We start from the raw sequence: 13,391 nt of genomic DNA on the forward strand, positions 1-13,391 counted from the left end.
ATATTTGTTTTATTTTCACCTGTTACTTTTTTGTCCACTCAAGTTGCTGCTTTTAAAATGTACTCCCAAATTAAAAATAAATAAATGTAAGTTACATTTAAAGTTACTGTAAATGTATTAAAATCATTCATCTGCTAAATATGTATTATATAGGTTACTTAGTAAACTACAAATTGTCTTTTAAAAGTTAAGATTTGTGTTATTTTTAAAAAGTACAGCATATAAAAATTTGCAAAGTATAGCCACATAAGCATTGACGGGGCTCGAACCCGGATCCCCGCATGCGCTGCTGAGAGCACTAACCACTGGGCCATCATTTCTAACGGTGTTTCATTCGTTTAATGTGATCCATTTAACAACAACAAGACAATATATTTAAATTTAGTTTCTGCGTGCCGGGATTTAATCCATAAGGACTTTTCAACTATTTTATGGGTTTGTTTATTGCAGCAGTATTATAATTTTCAGTCAGTAGTACATTTTCATACATTTTTATCAAAAATGACCGCTTTCTCTTTAACTTTGATCGATTTGATCCACGCTCGACCTCTAGGGCTGCTCAAGAATAGCGTGCACGCGCAATTATCTTGACTAGGGACATCTGGATCACATTAGTTGGATTGCGTAAGCTTAATTTGCCTTTTTTGAAACCGCTTTAGCCTCGCCTCATTTGTTAGGTTAATTCAAGTCGAGTTTGTAACTTTAATCCTCGCTTTTCCAAGCAAGTTTTATGAAATAGCCCTCAGATGTGCTTCAACAGTAAACACTTTTAAATCTAGATTAAAAACACATCTGTTTAACTCTTCATTTAGGGGAGAGCGGGGTAAGATGAGCCATTTTTTACATATGTTGCCTTATCTGCCTGAAAAAATGAGACAGAAGTCAAACAAAAACATCAACCTTTATTTAAGGATGTCTCCTGTCAAATGAAATGATAAGAATGCCGTTATAACAAAGAGCTTTGAAAAGGTGGCTTCTCAAAAAAAAGTGCTCTTCTGGCTCAACTTGCCCCAGCTGAGGGGTAAGTTGATCCATGTGAAGGGGTAAACTGACCCACTGACTTTTTTTGTTTAAACCCGAACATAGTTAAAAAATTCACACCATTCTTAAATGTAATTTTAAGGGTGCCAAAGAATGCATTGAAATAATTTGTTAAATTGTTCTTTCATATTTACGTAGAAGGTATGTAACTTTATTAAGTGCAAACATTATCCAGAAACGTTTTTAAATGTCCATTTACAACCCTAGGATTTGTCATTTTAATGAAATTGTCTATTTTTGCCCTATTTGGAAGGGTAATAATAATAATAATGTTGATTGCTGTTTTTAAAATGTTTTTAACTAAATATCATGGTGGGGTACATTGAACCGCTGGTTCAGTTTACCCCACAGCATTTGGTTCACTTTGCCCCACGGCCACCATTTTGGGAAAAACTGCCTAGTTTAGTAATTCAGGCTAATCTTTAGCTAAATCATTAACCTGGTTTTATACATTCGCCTATCACCAATATGTATGGTATAAATATTTAGACCTGGATAAATTTGCTTTAACATAACAGCCATTATACTTGACATGTATAAATTTAACTTTGATGGGATAAAAACAGTTTTTTGTAAAAAAATCATACTTATCTCTTTAACTTGTGCTTCTCTTTACCAAAGTCAAATAGAAATGATAGTTGCTACCTGGATTTGTGGTCAGACGGCTACAAATCTGTATGGTAGCCTAGATACAGGGGGTGGGTCAACTTACCCACTGGCTCACTTTGCCCCACTCTCCCCTACTGAATGAGCACTGTGCTGCTTCACACTGACTGCACTTTTAACTCCAGGGATTTGTATTCCTTTTCACACATTTTAAACAGTTTTCTTTTGTTATTATTGTGTCTCTCTTATTTTCTTTCTTTTATATATTGTTTTGTAATTTCTATGTAAAGCACCCGTGTATGAAATGTGCTATACAAATAAACCTGTGTTAGCCAAATAAAGTTATTCCAGAGATCTTTTAAATATTTTTGTAATGTTTTAAACCGCTTGTTTAAGTATTCTAATACATACAGATACATATGGTTTGCATTTATTTTATTACAAATTATTTATAATTATTAGTGCACTTGTTTTTCCATTATGTCCTGTTTTGAGTACTACATTGCAAAAGGTTTAAAAACCTCTGTACACCCCAACATTAAATTGCCACAATCCTCAGTCGTCTTAGGCTATAGTGAATGCATAATATACTAGTGAGAGATGTACTCTTTTCATATTTGGACCAAGGAGATTAAGATTAACATTGCATTAGCAGCGCTAAAGGTCATAGGTTGAACACATACTAATAAAAATGTTTATCTTGTAATACACTGCAAGTTGCTTTGGATAAAAGCATCAACCAAATGCAATAATGTACATAGGAAGAAAAACATGTGCTATATCTCAGTTTGACAAGAATCAAGTGCATGTAATGTCAAAATAAATAAATGTGAGCTAAATCTGAATATCCTACCACACAATTGACAAGGCAGTGAGTTTGACATTAACAGTATGAATGTTGTTTAGTAAGTTCATTTGAAACACAAATATATTTTCAAACTAAATACTTTATACTTCACTAGTTTTATTTGCACATCTCATGGTATTACGACTTGCATCCTTCTTGAAATTAATCTTGCACAACACATTTCCATAAGTTTTTGCAGGAAACAAAAGGAAATGTGTTATTCATAGACAATCTTGACCTTACAATCAAACATTAACTTTTTTATTGTGTGCTTAAGTGAAGTTTGTAATGAAATTATAATTCAAAGATACTTTAATAAGAAATTTGTCTCAGAATTCATTTTAAAATTAAAACTTTCATACCTATATGCACTATAAAAACACCATTAAATCATTTATATATAGCATACATAACAAAAGACCTTCAGTACTGCTCAAGACTTGATTTCCATGTCCGAGTTGTTATTCTCCAATCCTTAGTCTAGAATCAACCTTGAAAAAAACATCATACAGGAGATCCCTGTAAACATTACAGAAATGAATTGAGATCTTAATGATGAAGACAGCCAGACTTACTCCTCTTCCTCCTCCAGCTTTATTGATAGTTTAAAATTACATTTCTATCTTCTAGGACTCAACTTGCATTTTCCTTCGGACTTAAAAACAAGCAAATGATATTCTTATGCTAGTCCATGTGGTATTGTACAAAAATAATATTTGATTTCCGTCAAAACATTCTTTTTGAAAATTGTTGCTAAACCCACAAGACTTCCTATTGTTCTGATCATTTAAGGTAGAAAGGACTAAAATGACTCTTCAACATTACAAAGCAATGTTCACTGAACTTTACAAGCATGACTTTCTCTAAAAAGTCAAAGAATATAAAATGAAGAAAATAAAGACTCAAAAGGCAAAATTAAGGATCTCAACTTCAAAATTAATCTAGAATAGCAATATAAGATCTCTATATTTTCCACACACACATACACGCGCACACACACACTTTGCTGTGAACTGCTTGCAGGGATCAGATTTAGAGTTCTGGTGGTAGAAATGCTTACGAGGATCCATCACACACCCTCAAATCATCTTACAAATTTCTCTATGTAACAAAAAAGAAAAACCCTTAATAACACCAAAACTGAGCCTTCCCCTCTTACATGACTTTCATTTCATCTGAGGTTCACAGCTGTGATCTCGTGTGGCATGACGTCCCAGTACAAGATCTTTTTACCAGCGGCATGGAAGGGGTCCTTCAACAAAGCATTACACCTCTAGCAAAATAAAAACATTTGTTCTGAATGCATTCTGATTTTCGACCCCTCTACTTAAAAGAAAATAAACTCAAAGCTGCTCACTGGCCTGGGAAAGCCTCTGTATGTCAGCCTTTGGCCAATAAAGAGGGTTCAGGAAAAAGAAACAACCATCAATCCGGAAAGGAGGGGCAACAGAGGAAATGGGTTACGCGGACGCTTCAATGGTGCATTCTCGTGCCAGATGACCAGTCTTGCCGCAGTTATAGCAGTTCACCTCTGTCGCTTTGCTGCACTGTACCGCGACGTGACCGATCTCACCACACCTGTAAAACAGCACAGGTACATTCAGACCACCATCAATCATTCAGTTCTTTATGAGATGTCATAACCAGATCGGTCTTCACAGCACCACATAAACTATTATTTGGGTCATTTGGGAAACTGTGACACACCGCTGTGTAGTTAGGGCCATCACGGTGATTAAATAAACGTCTCATTGCAATTGTTTGACCTCATCCTGATGATTTCAGATCACCGCAATGATTGCACATCTCTCTAAAAACACAAGGGGGAGCTGCAGCGCCTGTATAAATGAAACATTATCAGATTACTTTTAAATATATGTTATGTGTGTTAATATTTACTGCCAGGTAAACTAGGGATGCACCGATCCGATATTCTGGATCGGTATCGGGGCCGATCCGGCCTTTTTTGCTGGATCGGATATCCGATTAACAGGACCAATCCAGTTCCGATACTGCGCGTTACCCATGGTTGTTACTGACAAGCGATTAAAACGACAAAGTATTATAAAAGCACCATAAACGTTTTTATGCATTATAATCAAAGTCATCTTACACTCAATAGCTTCATGTGAAGGAACAAACGCACATTTAAAGATATTTAAGTTCACAGAAACACTGTAACTTACTTGCAAACTGAGTTAATCCACTGGTGAAGCGGACGGAAGAAGCACGTCATTCTCGATTTTGCGGCACGTTTTCTTAAAAAATGTGATGGAATATGCGTGATATTTATGCAATTTATGCAATGGAATTGTGGGAATTTGCGAAAATTGCGGAACTTGCAAAAACTGCGGAAACTTGCAAAAGCTGCAATGATGTTCACGTCACATAATCACGTCACTTCATAACGTTCCCATGGCAATAGAGGACACGGCTGCGCTTTTGGGAAGTAAATGCAACATTTTTCAACTTTCTGCTAATATATATGTGACTTTTTGCTACGAAAATGCGGAGATTATGAAATCATGCAAGCCCCGCATATTTTGTGCGCGGAAATATGTAATTAATGCGGCGAAAGTGCGTCGTATTTGGAAAAAATGCAGCCCCGCATAAATATGCGGACTTTGGCTGATTATGCAATATATCGCGCGATCGCACAATCGCGTTTTTCTGGAGGGACTGGTCATTTAACACACGCACAATAACTGTAGTCTTATTAAAGATCTGATTTTATAAAGTCTCAGTAAGCTGTTGGATGGATGCAATTTAGTGTGTGCTGAGCACACGATGCATCTAATCTCTTTGTGTTTTAAGAGTTATGAACTTAACTTTCCATTGCGGAGCGAGGATTCCCATGTTGAGGATGCTTCTAGAGCAGTGGTCTTCACTATTTTTTTCATGAGAGCCACACTGATAGGTCAAGGTCAATAGGAGAGCGCCTTTACCGCAAAGTATCAAAAGTTCCATCCAGTCATAAATAGCATGTCTGCTTATCAATCTGCCAATCTGTTGCAATGCAGTACATACAAGGGCAAATCATTCTTTAACATTTACCAGTCAAATTTGAACTGAAACAATACGTTTTCTCTTAATGACCAAAACAGGATTTTAATGCTAAGCATTCTTATAATATGCTCATGCAGTGCCCCCCAAACCACCAGGGGGCCACCTTTCTCGTAATTTCATGCGGCACTGCACAGAACGGTTGGCGAGTGACCATTACTGTGCCGCGAGATCAATTCAAAAGCATAGCAAGCAGTCTGATCTCACGGTACTTTGATGTCATATGACAATCGCTGCATGTGATTGAACATGCTTATCGACGTGCATCTTGATCTAATAGGTATGGTTTTCTAACAAAGTTAGCGTCCGGAGCAGAAAAGACAGAAAAAGCGCATGCCTGCATGATCGTATCACTGTAATATTTACTGCCATGCGAGCCACAAGTTAAAGCTTGCCGAGCCGCGCAATGAAGAACACTGTTCTAGAGCATTAATGCTGCACCCAGGAAGCACAGTATTGTGCACTCAATATGATTTGGGCGCATCAATTCTGCACCCGGAATGTGCATAAAAGGTCAGATTAAGTGCATAACTCCCAAAATAACCATCTGCACACTAAAGCTTTTTTACTGTGACTTTTCGCGCAATTAAGGAAAATATATTTAGCATACTTATTTGATCAAACGTGCCCATTTAATTTTCTCCTAAACACTGCCATGGTTAATAATTACTAATGTTCTGTAACTTGTAAATCGTTTTAAATTATTGGTTTTTACATTTAAAATTATACTAGATGTAGCACAAAGCACTATAGACATTTAACTGGAGGCAGACACTACTTGAGCACTGAGTAAATTTTCCAAGCATCTGTGCTTTATCAAAGTGTTTGTCTTGGGAAAACCTTTACTTTACTAAAAAATGTTCACTACATTCTAAAGCATAGAATCATACTGTGTATTCCTTTTATATTGCATATTAAAATTGATTTAATACCCAATTACATAAAAATGTTACGTTCTTGAGTAAAAGTACAAGTTATTTTTACTTAAGTAAAAAAAAATACTAGATGTTTAATGTACTTAAATATTAAATATAAACCAAAAACTTGAAATTATGAAATGTAGTGGAGTAAAAATTATGGTAATATGCTTTGGAATCTATGTTTTCCAAAGAAAAACACTGATAAAATACGAATACTTAAAGTTTTACTTTTATGTAGAAAGTAAAAATACTTAAGTAGTGTCCGCCTCTGCATTTAACAGTGTGTGTGTGTGTGTGTGATTTAAATTGTTCAAGAAAAATAGTATCGGATCGGCAGGTATCGGCCGATACTCAGAATTCGGGTATCAGAGATGGAAAAAGTGGTATCGGTGCATCCCTAATGTAGACCTTGAAAAGATTTAATTATAATAAATCACAACAATGTGTGGAAATTGTTTCATAAACAAAAAAATTTATGAGAATTAAATGTCAAAGCACTAAAACAGGCAATTAATCGTCATAATCGGCACGATTTATTAGACAATTAACCATCAGCCAAATTTCATAATCGTGACATCCCTATGTATAGTACGTTTTGTACGTATGTATTTACTGTTACGGCTGAAGTTGTGGGAGGATATAAACGGTTGCATTATTGATGTCAAGTTTTCAGATTTATGCTTCTCAGACTATTGTACCCCAGGACCAAAGTGAACCGTACCAGGGACCACCTGTGCTAGTGTACCAGGGTACAGTTAAGCCTATTCACTCAAGGCGCACTCACACTATCCAAACCAAACCGCGCTCGGGCGCGTTTGACCCCCAAAGCCTGGTTTGTTTGACAAGTGTGATCGCTCTGTTCCGCGCCCGGGCGCGGATTGGTTAATCGCGCCACGGCCGGGTTGCAGAGGTGGGCCGGAGCGCGGTTCACTTGGGCTCAGGCGCGGAAGGCTGTGGTGTGAGCGCATTCGCGCCTGAGCGCGATTCAAAAGGTGAAGACGTCAGCTGCACGACCACTCACCTTCATCTGCCGCCGTAAAAACCTTTTGATGCGCGCAGCGGGGTTACGTGAATGTCCGAGCTGCGCACGTGACAGACAAACTAAGCAATCTGATGACATGTGACAAGGCTGTCTGTAATCGCGCACCAAACGACTCTGAATAAAAAACACAGACTTATCATTACGGTGGGTTCCAGTGTTAAGAGAGAGCTTTACTTCCTGCTTTTTTCAAAACAATCGCATTTTAATGACGAAAGCGCGCCCGGACTCGGATCGATAAAAAGTACAGTGTGAGTGCATGCACCTGGGGGAGTAGGGAGGGGTGACAATCGCGCTGGGGCATGGTTTGGTTTGGTTTGGATAATGTGAGTGCGCCCTCAGATACAGTAAAACAGAGCAGTAACTCTTTTAATTTTTGGCTCTATCATTCAATAAAGTTTTTTTTTACACAATCAACCCAAACATCTCTGCTACAAATGAACACGAAGTGTTATAAAAAGTTTGTTTGTGGGACCTACCGTTATTGTACAATTACACCAAAAGTGACAGAACTGCGAACTTTACATCTTACCCCATAAGTGGGGTTCATTGTAACAAACGGGGTTTGTTGTAATACCTGCTAGAAATTTTAGTTTAAACACAAATAATTCAATAAAATTCTGTCTATATACTTAAGGTTTATATATCTGCCTATAATAGATAGATATCCACACATTCATCCATCCATGATCCATCTTGAAAAGCACGAGTTTTCATTGGAACCAATTGAAAATATGCGCCGGCCGCAGGCGTAAAAGCTTTGGTGTGCACGCCCCCTAAGAGCTCCTGCTCACTGCACTAGTCTCCTTCTACCTCGTTATTGTGATGTCACACTAGTGTAAACATTTACATCTGATCTGTAAATCAGAAACACATCTTGGTATGTGATGACAACTTGGCTCTCTGCCGGTGTGTGAAAATGTCTGACGGTCAGTGAAATAATGAGGTGAACTACAGTTTCTTTAATCAACAGATGAGAAAGAGCGTCTGGCTCACCGGTAACATTTGACTTTGTCGCATAACTTCTGGATGTGTCCGAATCCTCCACACGAGTAACACTTCTGCTCATTTGCGTGGTCACAGTCACGTGCCACATGACCCGCTTTACCACAGTTATAGCAGCATTGTTCTCTTTCCTTTTTGGGTTCTTTACAGTCTCTGGAAATATGTCCACTCCTATGGCAATTATAGCACGCTGCATTTAAACAAAAGAACAAATGTTACTGAAGGCAACTTTACAATGCAAACAATACTAAAGATTAGAAATATAGAGACATTGTGATGATTGAGTCCTCTCACCATCCTCAGTCTGTTCACAATCCCTGGCAATGTGGCCCTGTTCACCGCATCGGTAACAAAACAGATCTACACACAGAAAGAGAGAGCGATCGAGAGCAGAAGTCAGTTAGCGCACTGCTTTAGCACACATGAATGTAGTCTCTGTTTTAATAAGTCACTTATTCCTACCCTTTCCTCGACCTCTGCCCCTGCCGCGCCCACGTCCAGCATTAGGACAGTTTTTGATCCAGTGTCCGGATCGGCCACATCCAAAGCACTCACTGGTACTCATGTCCATTATCTGTGAAGGCAAATGAGATATAACCTCACCGTAATCAAAATACACACAGATGAATGTGTGAACAACATTAACACACACTTGGGTCCCATCACATTATTACAGTAGTGTTAGTAACTACTGAATAATGCAAACACAAAGAAAAGATTATGAGCATAACCGATTAACTGTCCTGAAGGTGAGAGTTCACTTGATGACACCAAATGTAGCCTATCCACTGTTGCCAACTTGGTCGCTAGATTTAGTGACTTTTCAGACACCTTTAGCAACTTTTTTATTTTACAAAAATGCACCTAGCGACAAATCTAGCGACTTTTTGGGTGAGCCGTAGCTTGAGATCTGTTATGCATTTCGTGTGCCCTGTACTGGAGGTCTTCACGGTTCAACTTAGATCTGAAAACCGCAGGTTCGGGTCTAAACATTTCACTTGTGCCTCGGACACAGGTCTGGTATAATAATAGCGGCATCGAGTATTGGGTAACTTAAAATGAATGTTTTTGCCGAAAGGACCCGAGAAGACCCAAACTATCTTTGCGTGTGTGCATCAAGTCCTTTTCCAACCCTCCTCCTGTTTGCCAAGAGCGCTTGCGACATCGTGTGGCTGCCAGTAGGTTCATTTTCGTTGAGACATACCGGTCAATCAATTTTAAATGTACATTTTAGCGGTTACCTTGGTGTCATGGTCAGATAGCAAACCAAAATAAATGGAGCAGCGGGCCAAATTGGTTGCGAGGCCACCGTCAAACCAGGGATGCAGACTGCATACGTCAGTCCTGTTTACATTCGGGTCCAGTTGGGTTACATATCACTAATAGCAGGCTTTCATGATTTCATGACGATAGTTATTATAATCAACAACAAAGTTTCATATTAACATGCGCATTGCATGCTTTTCCTCACATGAGAGGGTTCGTGGGCTTAACTTTGCGCTTTTTTTCTTTTAAGAAGGTTGCGGTCATGAGTGTTGCCCTTGCTTCTTTTTTGTCCACCATTTAAGTGACTTGTCTTAAGTAAAAAATGAACGAATAAATAAATGAGTAAACTACTGCCCCGCACCCCGATACTATCGTGTATCGGTGATCTAACAGGCTGACGATAAGACGATCTCCAAATGTTGCATATTGCCCAAAACTACACAGGGTCATGTTGGACTCGGGTCTAATTTTCTCTGGTTTGTCTTGGGTCAGGTCTTTAATTTCATAATTGTTTGTTGTCTGGCATATAGAGAATATACAAATCAAAAACTCATTTAGGCATTCAGTTGTATTAAAATATCGTTTATGACAGTTCAGAGAGCAAGAGAATTCAAAGTGCCAGTGTAGTTACAATGCAAGTACGGCGTGATGACGTCACTGATATGTTAATTACGTATTCTAGCGACATTTGGCGACTTTCCAAGCAGGTTTTAGCTACTTTCCATAGAAAATAGTTGGTAACAATGTGCCAATCTATCTTTAACATGACTTGTCAACTTATGAAGGATCCACACAGGAATGATAAAAACCCAAAACCAATGCATACCAATCTATTTATACACACGTGTGATGTGATCATACAGATTTACACGCCTCAGGTCTAACGTTACATGTACATTATAGATATAGAAATTAAGAGACATATAAACGCTCACAAACATCATAATCACACTCACTCTATAACACTTTTATGCTGTTTTGTGCGTTTAAATGTAGATTTGCACAGTGTGCACGTGCACTTATATGAGAGTTTCCCGCGCTGACACGCGCTACTGCAGGCCGCGGCTAACCGTCCGCGCTCAAACACACTTACTATACACACGCGAGTCCTGCGGTTAACAAAATCATGTGTGACATTAAATGCAAATAATACATTAATATGAATAAAAGTCATTATCGTCATAAGTTTACAATTAACAACGACTGTACTCACCTTACAGAAGAACACTAGCCTGTTAGCTGTGACTCACCGCGGCTAACTCCTCCTTTCGGCTCTGCGCATGACAGCTACAATGGCCAATAAGACATCTAGAGCTGAAGAGGGGTTAAACCAATGAGGATAAAATATCTACAGACACCACCCCTCATTTTGTCCAATTATAGGTAGAGAAAGACATCATCCCACCCACAAACGAGGGTTGTAAAGAGCGTGTAGCGTACTGCTCTGCCCTCTCACGGCATTCATGTGCACACTGTTTATTACGAGTACAGGTTCACTGTGCACGATTAGCACGTATGCTAATGGTAAATGATGCTGGTGAAACCAAAACTAGTGCCAGAGAAAACACACTGTGAATGAGATTAACAGTTTATGGCAACTTTGCTTCTGTGACAACTAGATCTGTTCTACACTTATCTTGTATTTTCAATATTACGTGTTAACATGTTAATTAGAATTTTACAGCACGCCCAAAACAAACAGCAAATACACTGAAAAAGACCGATCAACATTTTGCCTTTGGAGTACCAGACCAGAGCAATCATGTTATGATTATTTTCACCAGCAGAGGGAGCTGCGAGCTACACTGATAACTTTGTTGCTCGCCACTGCTTCAGACTGCTTTAAGTTACCAATAAATAATTTACTGTACGAGAAAGCGTAATCAGCTAACATCAGTCAAATTATCAAAAGATAAAAAAAGAGTTAAAGTTATCAGGGGTTAAGGTACTAACTACTTATGTTAAATTAAATAAACCAGTGAATTGAACTGATCACAGCATTTGTTTTGTGTAAATATCTTTACATTTTGCATTATTCCTTCTGTTCTTCACGTTTACATTACAATGCTATGAAATCAGCTGTAGTAGTTAGAAGTAAATTTGATGAGGCATTTCATATCTGTGCATTAAAGAAAAATTTGGATTTCGGCTACAGAAACTGTACAATTAATTAAATTAGAGACAATCCAAAAATGCCTTTCCTTCTTAGTATTTGTCTCTTCTTTTCGGTGCAAATATCAAAAAATTCTTAAATCAGGATGCATTTTCTTGATGAGCAATATAACCACTATATTTAGACTAGGGATGCACCGATATGGCAATTTTGGCCGATACCGATAACCGATAACTCTTTATATTTGGGGACCAATAACCGATATATATAGGCCGATAAATATTCTTATTATTTTCACAATGAAAAACTCCCAGACCGCGGACATCTTGTCTTTGCGCTAGACTAGCATACTCTTCTTAAGCCAGCAAACACGTGTCATCTTCGTGCTATGTCACAGAAAGCACCAATCAAAACTTCACATGGCCAGCAATGAGCAACTGAAGTGGTTTAACAAACCAAAATAATCCATCATTTATCAGCTGTCATTTATCTGCCTAATTTTGCTATCAGACCGATAACCGATAATATTAAAAATAAGCAGTTATCCGCCGATAACGATATGTCACCCGATATATCGTGCATCCCTAATTTAGACCAATAATATCAAATTTGTGCTAGAACAAGCACAAAAAAAAAAAAATAATCTAACAACACTTAATTCAAGAAACATTTTCTTAGGCTACCCCATTGGCAGATTTTTTGCTTGTTTTAAGCACAAATTCTTACATTTTATATGTTTTGCTATAAAGAAAATCTTGATTTAAGAATTCTTATTTGTACTGAAAACAAGGCAAAAATACTAACTAAGAAAGTCATTTTTTGAAGTGAACTCACAGCAATAAAAAGAAAAAAAACGTTGAAAAAGGTTTTGTACCCATTTTTAATTAATAGATAACTACAAATGAGATTTTAATGATATTTTGACCATTGAACTATAGGAAATGTCCCCAGTTTAATTTTAAAAATGTTGATGTATTGTAAGATAATTCCAATTAAATTTAGATTAGATTGCTTTGAATTAGTTTAGATGATTACAATTATCAAATAAAAATGTGTAATTTACCAAATGTAAGAAAACATAAAGGATTAAAAGTAACAATTAATTTTAATTAATAAAAAGTCCATTGTGTGTGAAAGAAAAAACATTCACAAAGGACAACACTCAATAGAGATTTCTCATGCAACATTTTATACAGTCCAACATGTATAAAATGACAAACATAACATAGCATTTTTATTTTACAGTACTTTATTATTTTATGTATTGTGTTTTTTCTTTGTTTGTTGGTTTTGGTATCTGATGTAAAAATCATCTTCTCCACCCTTTTGCTCCAGAGATACATACCAACCACAGAAAACATAAACAAAATGAACGGAGAGCTGGAATCTGTGCACAACTGCCGAATGTACACAATCAGTGTATTACTAATGAATATGATCACTCAGGAATTTTTGATACATGTATTTCAAATACGTATTTAAAATACAAAA

At 37.4% G+C, this 13,391-nt stretch overlaps 1 protein-coding gene across 1 annotated transcript; it reads right to left on the reverse strand.

The window, feature by feature from the left end:
* Positions 1-3,069: 3,069 nt before the first annotated feature.
* cnbpa (CCHC-type zinc finger, nucleic acid binding protein a) lies at positions 3,070-11,120 on the reverse strand. The gene is made up of 5 exons (XM_055189052.2): positions 11,001-11,120; positions 8,984-9,095; positions 8,816-8,881; positions 8,513-8,711; positions 3,070-4,072 (listed from the first exon to the last, which is right to left on the reverse strand). Exons 2-5 carry the CDS (start codon positions 9,090-9,092, stop codon positions 3,955-3,957), a joined length of 492 nt encoding a protein of 163 aa, XP_055045027.2. The 5' UTR covers positions 9,093-9,095; positions 11,001-11,120; the 3' UTR covers positions 3,070-3,954.
* Positions 11,121-13,391: the final 2,271 nt, after the last annotated feature.

The sequence above is a fragment of the Misgurnus anguillicaudatus genome, chromosome 13 (genome assembly GCF_027580225.2).
Source record: "Misgurnus anguillicaudatus chromosome 13, ASM2758022v2, whole genome shotgun sequence".
Lineage (NCBI taxonomy): Eukaryota > Metazoa > Chordata > Actinopteri > Cypriniformes > Cobitidae > Misgurnus > Misgurnus anguillicaudatus.

Excerpts from the sequence above, each read along its gene's own strand:
- cnbpa (XM_055189052.2), bottom strand. The coding sequence starts at position 9,092 with ATGGACATGAGTACCAGTGAGTGCTTTGGATGTGGCCGATCCGGACAC. Across the intron at positions 8,712-8,815 it reads TTGTGAACAGACTGAGGATG|CGTGCTATAATTGCCATAGG; the intron begins GTGAGAGGACTC and ends GTTTAAATGCAG. Across the intron at positions 4,073-8,512 it reads GACAAAGTCAAATGTTACCG|GTGTGGTGAGATCGGTCACG; the intron begins GTGAGCCAGACG and ends GCTGTTTTACAG.